Genomic DNA, 17,621 nt, shown 5'->3' with positions numbered 1-17,621 from the left:
TAGCTAATGCTAATTTAATGTGAGTTAGCATTATCCAATAATGCTAACACTTTTCTCTTACTTATTAAAAATGATAGTAGCTAATAATAATAATACTCTTTTCCGTTGGGTAACAACGAAGTGAGGAGTTAATGCTAAGTAGGCTGCTTTTAGCGGCTTATTCTAATTAGGGGTGAATAATTAAGTACTAGTAGCTAATGCTAATACCCTTTTCTCTTGTGTTATAATGATGTGACGTTAATGCTAAATAGGCTGCCATGAGTGACTCTTTTTCCTTGCATTATAATGATGTGAAGGGTTTATGCTAAGTAGGCTCCCATTAGCAGCTAAAGCTAGCTAACGCTAATATCCTTTTCTCTTGTGTTATAATGATGTGAAACGTTAATATTGTTCTCAAACAACAGAATAAGAATGAAATATTGATTCTAACAGGGTCCATAAACAGCATTAGCTTAGCAGCATTAGCTTATCAGAGTTTCCATCATGGTCACACAAATCTTTAGCAGACCAAAGTGGCCTACTTAGCAATAGCTACTCAAGTTGTAGAAAGCAAAGGAAAACAGTATTAGCATTAGCTGCTAAATGTGCACTTGAGAACAAATTATTGTGAATTCAGCTGTGAATGTAGAGTTTGTCATTATTTAAGCTTCCATTTCCAAATCTTAGCTGCTCCTGTCTGCCTCTTTGTCACACTATCCCACTATCTCAGGTACACCTGTGACCTAATAAAGTCTAAAGTTACAAAATGTTGTCTCTGTCCAAATATTTATGGACCTCTAGGTCTACTTTTAATGAAACTCTCAACATGACTTATCAGTTATAATTAATGTTCCTGCAAACAGACTCCTTGGAGACCCCTACATAAATATCCATGTTCTATCCAGCTAGACTAGTGTGTCTGTCCCTGAAAATATTCCTGCATGTGTGATTTTTCATGTCTCATCTGCAGGAAACAAACAGGAAGTGAGTGAAGAACACAGGAAATGTTTCCAGCTCTTCCTCCTCTATCAGACATTCTCTCCATACCTGAGAGTGTCCAGTCTCCAGCCTGGTTCCTTCAGTCCAGCCGACAGCAGCTTAATTCCTGAGTAGCCTGGATGATTGTAGCTCAGGTCCAGCTCTCTCAGATGAGAGGGGTTGGAGCTCAGAGCTGAGGCCAGAGAAGTACAGCCTTCCTCTGTGATCAGACAGCCTGACAGACTGCAGACACACAAAACAACAATCTATCTGTCAACAATCGTTTTCTCTTTGTCACAATAACATCTATCCATTTACATCCATTCAATGTAACTTTATTTAAAAGTGACAATTACCAATGGACAACAACAGTCATCTGAAGCTGTTTAACAGTGTAAGGTAACAGCCTCCAATATTAGAGAGAAAGCCCCAAACATCAGACAATTGTGGAGATACAGAAATTCTTTTATTGCTGCCATATAATCTGCATCATTATAACTGCATTAATAATGTTCTTTACAGCATTATTCCATCTAATAATATTTCTCACAGTATTGATATTGCATTAAAGTTGTCTATTGAAGATGTTCATTTGAGGATCCTTCCATTATGTTAACTTTTATTACAAGTACGGTCAGAAGTATTTCATACACATTGCATATTTGTGCTTATTTTGAGTTGATGTTCAGTTCATTAAGGGTCTTAAGCTTCACTGGCGTGACTGTCCAGGTGATCCATGCTGAGGGAAACTAGAACAGGATGATTGCATGCATGCTTACAACACATATAATCTAGGAATGTGTCAGGCCTGAGGCCTTAACTCATTTGGTGTCTCACTATATTTTACTCTACTTGGCAACAGATGACCAGAGTCAATAATTAGCCCCAGAGACCCTGAGGGCTTGAAGTTTATTACCTTGTATGGAAGCTGTTACAGAAAAGAGAAGTTCTGTGTCTGTTTATAGCCATTAAAGATGTACAATACAAGATGTACCATTAACTGTGACTAATGTCTGGAACATATTTTACTCTGACTATTTTTATTGACGCGGTTTGTCTCACTGCTCTACATTGATAGATTTCGCGACACAATCCACTGTGAGCAGCACTTGGTGATGGTGGGAAGAAGAACTCCCTTTGACACAAAGATCCTCCCAGTGAAAACAGGCTCCAGGAGGAGCATCTACCATGACTGGTTGCAGGGTGAGGGGAAAGAGACGAGATGAGCTCAGAGAGACAAGAACAAAACACAAACTAAGGAGACAGAAGACAAAAGACATGCAGTAGTGACATATAAAAGCATCAGGAGTGAAAAGAGGGGAGAAGAAAGCAGATCATCATGGGAAGTCCACCAACAGCCTGAGCCTATAGCAGCATAACTAAGGGATGGTTCAGGGTCACCTGATCCAGCTCGAACTATAAGCTTTATCAAAAAGGAAAGTTTGAAGCTGATCTTCAAAGTAGAGAGGGTGTCTGTCTCCTGAACTCAAACTGGGAGCTGCTGCCACACCCAGTCCAACATAGCTAGGCTGAGTCATTAGATTAGTCCAACGTAAAGTCAGAAAGTCATTACTTATGTCACATTTTAGTGCAAATGTAGAAAAACTGTCCAAAAGTTATTTCTAAATCTGATATTAAACAGTTTAAATGGTGAAAAAAGCTGTAAAGAAAACAGAAAGAGTCAATAAAAGCCTCTTTAGAGGGTCACCAGTTTAAAACTCAGACATTTAAACTGGTGATTCTGCTCCATTTTCTCTCTAGACTTCCTGTTGCTAGGAGGGATTTGATTGGCTGAACGTCCTTTTAACCTTCCTTTAGTTCTTTGGGTGCTAATCAAAGAGGAAAACACACGAGTCATGTGACGTGACATAAGGAGCGCTCTGATTGGTTGGGATTGACAAACTATGGTGCTGTTGGCAAGCTTTGCTTTGCAGAGGCAAGAAAATCTCTTAGATAGCGATGAGACGCTCCACAGTGACGTTTCCACACTTTGGAGCTTCTGAAGTGCAGATGTTTGGAAACGCTGCTCCAACGTGTGGTTCAAACACTCAGGTCACGTGACCTCAGCTGCCACAGGTGGCATACCTGCTGCTTCCATGTTAGCATGTTAGCTCCAACAGGTGGTCAGTGTGAGAGCAGAAGATGATATCAGTGACATCCAAACAAGGAAGGAAGAGACTGTTGTGTCCTCACACTATTTTCTCCCTGTGTCAACATACATGAGGCTGCTTCAGCTGCAACACACCACAAACACCTTTATACAACTAAATATACTGAGAGCACACTGCTGTGGTTGCTCTGGTAACCATCCATATATCCAGCTGTTTGGGGCCGAGTCTGCTTCCTCATCCTTGGTTCAACCCTCAAAGTTTGATGTGTTTTTTTGTGATTTGGTTTTATTTGTTGTTCTATACACTGTGAAACAAAGCTAAAAGCCCCTGTGGTACAGTGGGGGACTCAAACCCAGGACCCAACCTGCTCCAAAAACAGTCAGAAGGATTTTGTTAAGTCTCATTTTCTGTTCATTAGGAAAACATCAATAATGAAGAGCACATGTTTATAGAAGCACATTCAGACCAATGACAACAGTCCATTCACACTGACCTCCACCTTTTTAAATGTGAGTAAACACATCATGGTTCTGGTGCTGATGTGGTATCAGGGACAGGTGATGATTTTGAACTCAGTCTGAGGTTTGATTACACTGAACCTGCACTGCTTTATCCTGTTTATGACACATTTATACCCAAAGTCGCAGCTGGATAACAAAGAACAAGGAAAAACACATTTGTTGAGAGAATTGTTAACGAATGTGGTGAGAGTGTTGTAATAGTTACAGACAGAACTATGATTTATTTATTTAAATGCATTCCAGGACGTTTTTTACTCACGTTATGTCGCTTCCACGATGTTATTTTTCTCTCCTACAATGTACGTTACAATTACATTAGCATGACCATTTATCCAAATTAGGTGATGACATCATTTAGTGACTTCCAGCGACTTTTAGGACAGCCAATAGCGATTTTCCTTACTGAGGAATTGGCAACACCAGGAGCAGTGGGTGGATGACAGCATCATCATGAAGGATCAGTGTGAGAATACATCATCATCCACAAAGAAAACCAGTCTGCGTGTCTGACGCTCTTGTTAGAAAGACGCAGTCGCAGCTTGTGGGTGCAGTTAGCTGGTTTGCTAGTTAGCTGCTCTGCTAGTTAGCTGGGAGCTAACTCACTCGAACATTTGATGCTAAACTGTCTAAACTGTGTGAGCAGCATTCATTCCTGCTCTGTGTTACTCTCCAGCCTCTCTTTCACTTAGTCCTCTCAGTTTTTTCCTCCTTACAAACTAGAAAACCTTCTTTTTCAGCTTCTCCTCCACACCCGAGCTGTGGCTAAGTTGCTTCCAGCACGCAGGCTCAGTGTGTACAAATTCATGGGCTGCGTCCTCCTGAGGACACATTTGTAGACGGATTACGTCACAGCGACGCACCGAAGGCTGTCCAAATTCCTCCGAATGCAGCCGACAAATGCCTCCTCCTTTTCCCCGAATTTGAAAGATGGGTCGGGTGTGTCCTTCGTGGCCCACCATATCCCAGAATTCATAGTGCGGCCCAGCCATTTTCGATTTCGAGGGTCACTGAAGCCGCAGAGAATGGCACAACTCCCGGCACAACATTTTCAGATCACCGCGGATTTTCACTGCTCAGGTTAAAAGTAATATTAGTAACATATGACTGAATCTATATCTCACTTAAAGCTTTCTGTAAATGAAAGAATCAGTGAAAATGAGGCACTTCAGCTGATTTTAAACAAAAACTCTGAACATAACCTGATCCAGACCAGGTTATTGGTTCAGCATCAGTAACCACGGTGATGTAGCCAGGTAGAAACAGAGCTAGACAGACAAACATTTATGCTCACAATCACACATCTCCAGTTAACCCAGCATGCATGTTTTTGGACTGTGGGAGGAAGCAGAGAACCTGAAGACAACCCACACAGGCCACACTATCACTCTTATTTACAGAATTATAATCTAATTAGATGATAAAGTAATAAATTATTTGGTATTTTAATGAAAATACATTTTAAGCAATAGTTTATAAGTCAACAATTATAGTTAAATAAAGTGACAAATCAAACGGTCAATAAAACCTTCTACAGCTGAAATTAATGTAGACAATGTTGGGGGAGGAAGTAAAAGTAAAAATCAGAGACGATAACTACCAGGGCGACTGTGGCTCAGGGGGTTGGGAATCGCATCTGTAACCGGAAGGTCGCCGGTTTGATCCCTGGGCTCTCTGTCCTGGTCGTTGTGTCCTTGGGAAAAACACTTTACCCTACTTGCCTACTGGTGTTGGCCAGAGGGGCCGATGGCGCGATATGGCAGCCTCGCTTCTGTCAGTCTGCCCCAGGGCAGCTGTGGCTACAACTGTAGCTGCCTCCACCAGTGTGTGAATGTGAGAGTGAATGAATAGTGGCATTGTAAAGCGCTTTGGGTGCCTTGAAAAGCGCTATATAAATCCAATCCATTATTATTATTACCAAAATAAAACAGGAAGTGAATAACATTCAAGCTCACTTTAAGCTCAACAGTCAAACTCTGTTTTGTATTAATCTATTGTTTTGAATTTTTGTTTACATTTTATGTTTAAGTGAGGCAATGAGTCATATCACTATGACCAAATATACAGGGAGTGCAGAATTATTAGGCAAGTTGTATTTTTGAGGAATAATTTTATTATTGAACAACAACCATGTTCTCAATGAACCCAAAAAACTCATTAATATCAAAGCTGAATGTTTTTGGAAGTAGTTTTAGTTTTCGCTATTTTAGGGGGATATCTGTGTGTGCAGGTGACTATTACTGTGCAGAATTATTAGGCAACTTAACAAAAAACAAATATATACCCATTTCAATTATTTATTTTTACCAGTGACACCAATATAACATCTCCACATTCACAAATATACATTTCTGACATTCAAAAACAAAACAAAAACAAATCAGCGACCAATATAGCCACCTTTCTTTGCAAGGACACTCAAAAGCCTGCCATCCATGGATTCTGTCAGTGTTTTGATCTGTTCACCATCAACATTGCGTGCAGCAGCAACCACAGCCTCCCAGACACTGTTCAGAGAGGTGTACTGTTTTCCCTCCTTTAAATCTCACATTTGATGATGGACCACAGGTTCTCAATGGGGTTCAGATCAGGTGAACAAGGAGGCCATGTCATTAGTTTTTCTTCTTTTATACCCTTTCTTGCCAGCCACGCTGTGGAGTACTTGGACGCGTGTGATGGAGCATTGTCCTGCATGAAAATCATGTTTTTCTTGAAGGATGCAGACTTCTTCCTGTACCACTGCTTGAAGAAGGTGTCTTCCAGAAACTGGCAGTAGGACTGGGAGTTGAGCTTGACTCCATCCTCAACCCGAAAAGGCCCCACAAGCTCATCTTTGATGATACCAGCCCAAACCAGTACTCCACCTCCACCTTGCTGACGTCTGAGTCGGACTGGAGCTCTCTGCCCTTTACCAATCCAGCCACGGGCCCATCCATCTGGCCCATCAAGACTCACTCTCATTTCATCAGTCCATAAAACCTTAGAAAAATCAGTCTTGAGATATTTCTTGGCCCAGTCTTGACGTTTCAGCTTGTGTGTCTTGTTCAGTGGTGGTCGTCTTTCAGCCTTTCTTACCTTGGCCATGTCTCTGAGTATTGCACACCTTGTGCTTTTGGGCACTCCAGTGATGTTGCAGCTCCAAAATATGGCCAAACTGGTGGCAAGTGGCATCTTGGCAGCTGCACGCTTGACTTTTCTCAGTTCATGGGCAGTTATTTTGCGCCTTGGTTTTTCCACACGCTTCTTGCGACCCTGTTGACTATTTTGAATGAAACGCTTGATTGTTCAATGATCACGCTTCAGAAGCGTTGCAATTTTGAGACTGCTGCATCCCTCTGCAAGGTATCTCACTATTTTTGACTTTTCTGAGCCTGTCAAGTCCTTCTTTTGACCCATTTTGCCAAAGGAAAGGATGTTGCCTAATAATTATGCACACCTGATATAGGGTGTTGATGTCATTAGACCACACCCCTTCTCATTACAGAGATGCACATCACCTAATATGCTTAATTGGTAGTAGGCTTTTGAGCATATACAGCTTGGAGTAAGACAACATGCATGAAGAGGATGATGTGGACAAAATACTCATTTGCTTAATAATTCTGCACTCCCTGTATATTTCATCTTTTCAGTCAGAAATAATCAATTGATCATATTTTTATTACTAAATGTTTCTGAAAATCAAATTCTGATATCTGAACAAACAGCTCTGTAAAAACCTTCAGCATACAGGAATCGAACTAGAAGGTTTGGTGGACGAAGCACTGCTAAAATAAAGATTTTGGACTCAGGAGCAGATGGGACATTTCATTGCAAATGAAAGACAGAAAGTGAACAAATATCACTAAAAACCCCAGACACTAATTTCTACATTAAGACTTTTTTAAAAATCAATTTCCTGTTTATGCAGTAATAGAAATCAGGTTTAAATGGTAAATGGCCTGTATTTGTATAGCGCTTTTCTAGTCCCTAAGGACCCCAAAGCGCTTTACACAACCTGTCATCCACCCATTCACACACACATTCACACACTGGTGATGGCAAGCTACAATGTAGCCACAGCCACCCTGGGGCGCACTGACAGAGGCGAGGCTGCCGGACACTGGCGCCACCGGGCCCTCTGATCAGGTTTAACGTGATCATCATTGGAAATTTTTAAATCCTGACCTGAGAGTTTCCATTTTACAGTGTGGACTCTTCACTCCAGCAGACAGAAGCTTCACTCCTGAATCCTGCAGGTCAGAGTTACTCAGGTCCAGCTGTCTCAGACTAGAGGACTGGGAGCTGAGAGCTGAGGACAGAGCTTCATAGCCTCTCTCTGAGAGCTTACAGTGACTCAGTCTGAAAAATGACAGATAAACATTAAACAAACACTGTTGTTAAGTTGCAATGAGGGTGCACTAAAGAGTTATTAGATTTAGCAATTAATCCTGTGTTTTTACTGAGAGTCAACAAATGGATGACGCTGACATTTGTTAACTGACAATGGTCAATCAATTCTGGTATTCTATTGCAAATGCCAATTGGGCTCCATGTGCCGGGCAGTGCATTAGCACCAAAGTAGCTGACATATTGATCAATAACTCTCTGCTCATTAAATTATCATAAAACTATTACAGAAGTTTAACTGACTTTTTTCCCATTTAGTGGATTCTTATTGGTTAATTCTGTCAATTGATGAAAAGCACAACATATCTTGATCTCACCTCAGAGTATTCAGTTTGCAGTGTGGACTTCTCAGTCCTGCAGAAAGATACTTCACTGCTGGATCCTGCAGGTTGTTGTTACTTAAGTCCAGCTCTCTCAGTGTAGAAGACTGGGAGCTGAGAACTGAGGACAGAGCTTCACAGCCTCTGTCTGAGAGATCAGGGACAAACAGCCTAAAAAACAAAATAAAAACACAATTTGAAAAACTGTAATTTGATAACAAACTTATCAAATGGCAAGTTAAATGAACTCTCTGACCAGTTACAGAGACTCAGTCTGGGGGAACAGAAAATATTTTAAAAGTCCACGTAGTAAAGAGATTAGAAATGTGGCAGATGATTATAACTTTAGACCAAAAAGGTCCCTCTCGCTCATATATTTGTTAAAACAAGAATAAACGCTTATCTTGATTTGCTTTGAATTTTTATTGACTTCTTATGCTAATTCATAAAGAATATGACTTCATCTGACCTGAGAGACTGAAAAACAATCAAGCATGCATGACTGAATCTGCCAGCAGCTGCAGATCCTTGGAGCTGTACTGGTGATGCTGATTGTAACATATAGAAGTGAACTCCTCTTCAGCTGAGCAATAAGACCAGAGGAGGAATGAGGGAGTTGATCACCTATGGCTCCATCACAGTCTTTGAACGTCTTCAGTCAGTACAGAATGATGCTGCGAGGCTTTTAACCAGCACATGAAACAGACTGGACATTACTCCAGTTTAATCTCTTCACACTGGTAACCAGTTCATTTTAGGCTTTATTTAAAGTTTTAGTCCTTACTTAAACATGTGGAGAGAACGTTTGACCGACAGTCCTGGGACGACTGCAGAACAATGGTTTGTTTTTAATGATAAAGTTTCATAATGGAAATAAATGCTGAGCCTGTTTCATGATGTTCGCCCTGCAGCATCAGGCAGGATTAATACTGTAACAAACGTGTGTCACAGTTATAATGACTTTAAATGAAGACTTGGGTTGGATGGAGATGTCAGCTGGATTTGTGCTGACTGTCACTTTAAATGTTTTCTGTTCAGCTTCTAAATCTACTTTTGTATAATGTTTGCTGAGTTTTGCACTTCATGACGCTTTTAAGAAGAGCCAATAAATCCTGACTTTACACAAAAATAAAGGTTTAATGTGTTTAGTGTGACAGTGGAGGAGAGCGCACATAATAAGAGTCATTAACAGAATGGTGACAATTATAATCTGTCTCATTTTAGGAGCAGCTCACAGGCACAACAGACTACAGAGCAACCAAAGCACTAGTTAAACGTCCATGTGACCGGCTTACAGCCAATGAACAATCAGTCCCCACTGTCCCCACCAACATCACTGTACTGGAGAGACTGTGCTGCCATGGTCAGAGATGAACTGGTACTAAAATGTAAGGCAGCTGATGTGTGTGGCCTTAGCAGCACAAATGCATCACGGCTGCAACGCTGCAGTGTGTTTAAACATTTGAACATTTCTGTGGCTTCAAACCAGCAGCTGCTCTGTACTCAGTCGTGTTTGTGTGTCTGTCAAAGTGATTGTTGTCTTTAAAAAGCCTTTTGTGTTTGAGTTTTGTGAGCAGTGCCGAGCTTCTCTGTAGTCTAAGCTGAGTCGATATATTTGATTCCATGTTTGGTGTGATTTTCAAAGTCAGCAGCAGCAAACGCTGAACAAGCAAAGTTTGGGCCCATCAGAGACAGCAGTGGACCTGCTGACCTGTAGGTGTTGGAGGTGTTTGTGTGCAGCTGTGGGTCAGTCAGCTTTATTTCACTTATCCATGACAGAGCGCTGTTAGCTGTGAGTTAGCATCCACTGAGCTGTTTCATCTACTCTGTCACTGCCAGCAAGCAGAGCCCAGGGTTGGCTTCATCAGCTGGACGTGGCCTTGCTCAAGGGCACTTTAGCAGCACGTTCCCAGCAGTAACAGAGGGATTCAAACTGGTGACCCTGGAGTAGGAATCACCCAGAAAAGTCACCTTATGCCAGAAGTTTTAGTGAGACGGGAACAACATTACAGCTCTGATGTCATTGACCTGTGCAGTGAGGACATATTGAACTGTGAGGACACAGCTTATAGGTTCAACACTGACCCTGGGTCAGCATGTGCAGGTGACATGGTGTTGGTGTCACCACTACAGACAGCTCAGGTTCAACTGGTTCTTCTTTGATTTGCTTCTATAGCACAAAGGTTGACACCAGTCTGGTCCAGTTAGCATCTGAATCCATAAACGTGTGAGCTCGTCCCACCAGAGGACGTCAGCATCATGGGGATAATGTCTACAGCAGGAAAACACAGGGACAGTTGGGTTTGCTGCACATCTGGAACACACAGTTAGCTCAGATATGTTCATGTCGCTAACACCAATACAGTGACTGAGTGCTCTATAGCAGCTAATGCTAACAACTGTAACACTGCTGTTTGTCATGGTTTTCAGACCAAATGATAACAAAACGTTGGGAAAAGTGAAATATTGGAACATGAAATCATAAATTATTACATTTAAACAACAATAATACAGCTAAATTTCCCCTGTTGGCTCATAAGCTGCTCACCTGGATGCTACATCAGTGCAGTCCTCTCTGAACATTAGATAATCAACACACACACTTATTGTTGAGAGGCTGACTTCACTAAACTCACAGAAACTCTTAAGAAGCTCCTCAAATGATGACTTTGGAGTTTTGTGTTACTGTCAGTGTATAAAAGCTAGAAAAGGAAGAAAAGCAGGAGAAATGATCAAAGTGCTGCTGTGTGCAGGAAGAACTACAACATGTTAGTGAGAAACACAAACAGGGTGTGAAACACACTCCAGAGGAAACGCTGTGTGCAGGCTGTCTGTGACTTCCTGTATCTCTGCCACAGACTGGGACAGACACCAGTGAAACCAGTCACTGTGGTCATGTGCTTGTAGCCAGCAGCCTGTGATGTGAGGCTGCTTGAGTCAGTCGTCTGCTTCCACCATGTAAACCTTGGTGTCTACTACATGCACAGATGTTTCCTGCAGACTGTGCTGCTCCAGCTGTCACACAGATGTTGAATCAGCAACATCTGCTGTCACGTGCTCCCTGGTCCCACAGATAACAGGCTGCATACAAGAGGCTCACCTCTGCTACCTGCTGCTCCACTCCCCATCGCTGTTTTGGTCAGCAGGTAAAGGTGAAGCCTGGGACATGGAAGCCTTTACAGCAGAGCTTCATGGGCCTGTCCAGCAGCAGGCTGAGGAGAGAAAGGTGACAGAGTTCGCTGTTACAAACAGTTTCTCAGCTTTGATCTAAAAGAGCTTCTTTCCTGTTAAAGCAGCTGAGAGTGAGCACATGTTCTCCCCCTGAGGTTCTCATGACAGAGGAAGAACTCACAGCTGAGGAGGACCAGGATCTCCATCCACTCACAGTCCCTGCAAACAAAACCACCATTTGAACTTTAACATTTGTTGTCAGTTCTTGTGTCACTCAGCACATCTCAGCTGTTCCTCTGAGTTTCTTCTGAAAGTCTTCCTGTGATTGGCTGTTCACAGACACATGACTACATGAATCAGCTCCACATGTTCTCAGCAGCAACATCTGGGCAGCTGTGACAGGTTAAAGACAACATGTTTCTAAGTGCAATTAGAAGAAGAAGCCAGTAAAGACGCGTCTGTGATGCAAAGCAACAGAAGAGCAACGTGAGCCACAGTAAGTGATGGAGGATGAACTGGTCCTGTCTCTGTTGGTGGGCTCATATACTGGCAGGAAGGAAGCTTCTCTGGGATTTCTCCCTCAGCACCAGTGAAGCCTCTGTTTCTGTCACTATTGTCTCTTTGAACTGTGATTATTTTGTGCTTTCACAGCATTTTCCTGTTTCATGGTGTTTTAGAAGCAGCAGTGTGTGTGAGCTCTCAGGGCCACCGTCCATCCTGTGTACTTGTTGTTTGTAGTGTCACCAGTGCAGTGATGACCACAGGGTGGCGCTGTGCTGCATCACAGGCAGCCTGAGCTGGGCCTGTTCCATATAACATATATATCAGATGATGATATGAAACATCGTTTGTTTCATGGTGTAAAATATGTTACATGGTTGTGATGCTCACTGTAGTGTCTGTATTAAAGTTCTCTCTTTCTCTTATATTTAATATAACCACACTACGGACGCTCGTTAGCAACAACGCCGGTAAAACCATCGCGTGGCTCCGCCGTCCGCTTCTTTATTGTCCACATAAACCTTTCACAATAAAGCTCAAGATCCTATTGAGACTTTTCAAAATAAAACGAATCACATGAAAGAGCATGCAGAGAGTTTAGGGATGAAAAGCCAAAAAGAGCCGTCAGGGGCTAAAACATGAATGTTACAACAGGCTTTTCCCCGCAGCACGCCGTGTGATAAATACTCACAAAGACTCACAAACGTGTCGTTTCATGCGTCGGTCAAACACTCGACGCCCAGCTGGAAACACTTCAGGGAAGTTCATCTGCCCGAGATTCAGAAAATCGCCATAAACGCTCCATATTCACCTTTACATGGAATATAAAGGGAAAAGAAGAAACACAGTGCTGTGTCAGCGTTAGACATATAGATATATCCTTGCTTTTAATACATTTGAAGGTGGGTGGGAGAGGTGCTTCTCCGCGTAGTCTACGGTCTCTTTGGGATCGCTAAAGCTTTTCCTCACATCACCATGGGTCACTAACAGCTTTGCAGGGTATAGCAGTCTGTACCTGACGCCGGTCATCCCACGTAGTCTTCCTCTCATATTTGCAAATGCGGCTCTGCGTTTCCAACAGAGGGAGGGAAATCTGGGAGGATGTTTATTTTAAAAACCCTTATACATCAGGTTCTTGTTCTCTGCAGCTTTCAGCAGAATTTCCTCACCAATGTGGTAGTAGTGCAATCTCAAGATGATGGGCCGAGGAAGATGACTTTGTTTGGGACGCTGGCGATTCACTCTATGTGCTCGATCGATGAGGCTTCTCCTCGAGAGATAGCGCCTCCGCCAACAGGTGTGAACCAACTCAGTCATCTTGGGTCCCTCTGTGCCTTCTGGTATTCCTGCAGTTCTTAAATTATTCCTCCTGGAGTGCCTCAAGAGCTCCACATCTCTCATCTAACTTCTTTACCTCCGCAGACAAACGCTCCACAGTGGCCTGGAGAGTGGCGATGGTGTCAGAGTGGTTCGAGGCACAGTCCTGCAGTTCAGTCAAAGTGTTATCATGCCTGGCCACGTCGCTTTTTATGTCCGAAATTGAGGGCTGGATGCTCTGGTTCAAGGATGATATCTCGCCTCCTATGGTGGTAGAAATCTCTAATATGCAAGTGTCCAGTGCTAGTTAGTTAGTTCTAGTTCTAGTTCTAGTGGTTAGTGGGGCTTTATTTGATGATTCTAGTGTGTGTTACATTGTTGTCATATTGTTGAGTCGCAGAGCTGTACAGTGTTACAGTTTCTGTAGAGTCTGGTATAAGGAACTCAGATTCCTACTTGACGGGGCGAACTTTTTGTGTCAGCCTTGGTGACTATGCGTCCTCCTCCGCTCCCCTCTTGTGTGGTGTCCCACAGGGCTCAGTTCTAGGCCCCCTCCTCTTCTCTTTATATCTGCTTCCTCTTGGTTCTGTACTGAGAAAGCACGGCATTGCTTTCCACTTTTATGCTGATGACTGTCAGATCTATGTCCCTCTAAAGAAAAAAGGCAGATACCTTACACAGCCATTACTTCAGTGTCTCGATGACATTAAGGCTTGGATGTCTGTTAACTTTTTAAAATTCAATGATAAAAAGACAGAGGTGATGGTTTTTGGTAGCCCCACTGAGACCCCCAATGTGTATGTAGATTCCCTGGCACAGTATGTTAAGCCAACTGTCACAAACCTGGGGGTCAAAGTGGACTGTGATCTAAAGTTTGATAATCAAATTAAGGCCGTGGTAAAATCTAGCTTCTTTCACCTCAGGCAGCTGGCAAAAATAAAGCCAATTCTTTCACGGCAGTACTTTGAGACAGTGATCCACGCCTTTGTTAGCACTCGGCTGGATTACTGTAATGCACTTAGTGCATTATATATTAGTCATCTACAGAGGGTGCAAAATGCCGCAGCTCGTCTTTTAACTGGCACTCGAAAGTTTGAGCACATTTCCCCTGTTTTAGCTTCACTTCACTGGCTGCCCATTTCTTTTAGGATTCATTTTAAAATTCTTTTATTTACTTTTAAAGCTCTCCATGGCCTAGCTCCATCTTATCTCTCTGAGCTGCTACAGCCTTATACACCCACCCGCTCTCTCAGGTCAGCTGATCAGCTGCTCCTGAAGATACCCAGGACTGGGCGTAAACTTAGAGGAGATCGTGCTTTTGCTGTAGCAGCTCCCAAACGGTGGAACGAGCTTCCTTTAGAGATTAGACAGGCCACTTCTTTATCTGTTTTTAAGTCACTCTTGAAAACCCACCTCTTTACCTTGGCCTTTGACACCACGTGAGATGTTGGTTTTTTATTTTTATTTTAGTTGTTTTTAGGTGATTCGATGCTGTTTTATCTTGTTTTTGCTTTAACATAGGGCTGTTTTAATTTTATGTCTTATGTGTTTTATTTATTTAATTTGCTGTTTTTTGTTATTCTATTGTTTTAACTTATTTTCTGTACAGCACTTTGTTCCTGTGCTGGGTATTTTAAAGTGCTTTATAAATAAAATTGGATTGGATCCCTCTGTGAATAATGTTCACTGAAACTGATCTGTAGTTAATGAACTAGTCAGGATTTACACTAGAGAATGTTTCTGCCATTACATGGCCTGTATTTGTAGAGCGCTTTACTTGTCCCTAAGGACCCCAAAGTGCTTTTTTGCCCAAGGACACGACAACCGAGACTGTCCAAGCCGGGGCTCGAACCGGCAACCTTCCGATTACAAGACGAGCTGCCAACTCTTGAGCCACGATCGCCCCACATATTGTTGTCTTTTGTTGCAGACACCAAGTGTTGAGATCCTGTCTCAACCTCCTACATTCTTCCAGCAGGTTACACATTATTTTTTGTATTTGGAATCAAATATATGTGTCAGTTGGGCCTAGTGCAGGGGTCAGCAACCTTTAACACCCAAAGAGCCTTTTGGACCCGGTTTCCACGCAAAGGGTCAGGGTTCGGGAAAACACTGGGAGCCGCAAATACTTTGTGACATCTAAAATGAAGATAACACTGTGTATATTGTTTTTACCTTTATGCTTTGTGTGAACAACTACAGTGTGTTGCTTATGAAATCCATGAAGTGCTACAGAGAAAATTACATTTTATTTATGTAATGAACACATTTTGAGCTCTTAAAGAAATATAACAAAGGAAAGCTGAACTACAATGATCCATGTAGCAAACACAAACTGTTATATCGCCTTTGGGCTTTTGGAGCCTTGACCTGACTATTAAAAAATAATTGGAAAAAAGCTCTATGCTGCTACAAAATGAAAAATAGATATTTGCAAAATTCTTTTTTTTTTTTTTTTTGCCTGTCCCATTTGATTCTTTAGCCACCAGAATTGTTGTCTGAAGACCAACAAGGATACCCAATGGATTTACTTTGCCAAATGGATCTTCGTGGCATTGCCGTATTGGTCCATTTGGTCGATCTTTGTTTTTATTATTTATTATATTTTATTTTCAGATGTTACAGACGGGACAGACATCAGTGAGGGATAGGAAAGGGAGAAAGAAAGAGGAAGGAAAGGAAAAACAGAAGGGGAGAGGGACAGTGAGAAAGGGGGGGAGAAAAAAAATAAAAATCTCCTGGATCACCTGTTGAGAGAAGAACAGAAGACAAAAAAAGACAAAAAAAACAAAAAACAAAGCAACATACTAAACACAACACCATCGCATTAATCTAGCTAAGTGTAAACAGCAGTAAATACTAAATATTCAATGTTGTTGTGCAGCACGCAGGACAGATGTGCTTCGAAGTAGCAGCCAAGAAAGGTGTAATTTAAGTCTACGAGCAGTGAACACCCGTGTGCATACCTGTGTGGATCAGCGTGCTTGTATTCCAAAGGTAACGATCTGCTAGGGAGTGTGGGGGGGCCACAGCCCCGTCCTCCAGGGTATGAAGCAGGTATGGAGGAGATCAAAACTCCAGACATCCAGAGGCCCCCAGAACACAAGAGACCATGGAAAACCAACAGAGGGGCAGCCGCGCCACTGTCCCAGCAAGAGCTGAGGAGAGTCCCAGATGAGGGTTCACTCAGCAGCCGCGGAGCAGAAGCCAGGGGGAGTTGCAGTGACGCGCCCGTGAGCTCCGCCGGCAGCCAGCTGTGCCTGAGTGACCGAGCCCCAGGCCGAGAGGCCGGGGGCACCCCACCTCCGAAGTGGTCCGAGCGAGCCCCAGGTTCCAGGCCCCGATAAGCGGCCGCCAAGGAGTGAGCCGGTGTGTACCTGGACGCCCACCCCCAGACACAAAGAACCACCAACGCACCGACACCTGAGGGAGTCCGCCACCGGCAGGGGAAGTGGTGGTGGGTGGAGATAGGCCTCCAAACCTTGGAGGGCCTGAGGTGTCCCCAGAGAGGTGGCGTCTGATACCCAACCTGACATATAGACACAGACATACAGGCACACACAGACACAAACATCCATTCCCCCCCTCATGCTCTCATATGCACTCACTCCACACTCAACCAACGTGGAGATAGACATAAAGAGACGCTGTACACACGATCACACTCCCCAAGCGTACTCTACAAACCGGGTCTAGGTACCCTTGCCCCTGGAGGGGGGAACTGCACCCAGACCCAGGTGGTGTTACCCTTTTCCCTGCGGTGGGGAGAGGCAGACCACCCCGACTCCGTAGCAGCAGGGAGGCCCCACACTCCAGACCGCAGTCGGACGGCCAACTCCTCCTAGCCCTCCCGCTCCAGCAGGCCGCAGAGAATGGGGGTGGGAGAAGACTCCAAACCTCCCTCCACCCGCTCATTGTAGTGTTGATGCATGTGTGTTCTAAGGTGCATTTAAAACCCAGGAGGGCATGGAGCTACCTGCCAAGGAGCAGCAGGTAAGTGCATAGTCCCTCCTGATAGCCCTCAATATCTAAGTGTATTTAAAATTGAGAGGTGGGCAACGACGCCAGGGGTGAGGTGTACACCCTGATGGTAATATGGACTCCGTGATTGTGCCCACCCCCAAGATCCTATATGTATGTGTAATGAGAGTGTGAATAATGTGAATGTCTAAGTTGTGGGATAAAATTGAGGCAGAGGCAGCCGGAAGGGGACAGAGGGGGGGGTAGCCTCCTCTGCACCCTGGTGACATACCCCTACTCCAAGGCCCTGCATGTGTGGGTGGTTGTGGTGGAGCGGGAAGAGGGAGGCAGCTGGAGATGGGGAGGGAAGGAAGGGA

The 17,621-nt window shown here is 43.4% G+C and overlaps 1 protein-coding gene across 1 annotated transcript in view; it reads right to left on the bottom strand.

Annotated features, from left to right (window-relative positions):
- The window catches only part of LOC146640600 (uncharacterized), a 28,723-nt gene extending 17,260 nt beyond the window's left edge, over window positions 1-11,463 (bottom strand). Inside the window, exons 1-4 of the mRNA XM_085400060.1 lie at window positions 11,405-11,463; window positions 8,293-8,466; window positions 7,754-7,927; window positions 1,027-1,200 (exon numbers count right to left, since the gene is read on the bottom strand). Of these exons, the coding sequence (XP_085256186.1) occupies window positions 1,027-1,200; window positions 7,754-7,927; window positions 8,293-8,466; window positions 11,405-11,463 (581 nt within the window). The remainder of the gene's footprint in view (window positions 1-1,026; window positions 1,201-7,753; window positions 7,928-8,292; window positions 8,467-11,404) is intronic.
- Window positions 11,464-17,621: the final 6,158 nt, after the last annotated feature.

This window comes from Rhamphochromis longiceps, unplaced genomic scaffold (assembly GCF_057381845.1).
Source record: "Rhamphochromis longiceps isolate RC_006_pf unplaced genomic scaffold, R_longiceps_female_GT1.1 unmapped_scaffold_4, whole genome shotgun sequence".
In the NCBI taxonomy this organism is placed as follows: domain Eukaryota; kingdom Metazoa; phylum Chordata; class Actinopteri; order Cichliformes; family Cichlidae; genus Rhamphochromis; species Rhamphochromis longiceps.
This window is presented reverse-complemented; position numbering and strand designations above follow the sequence as displayed.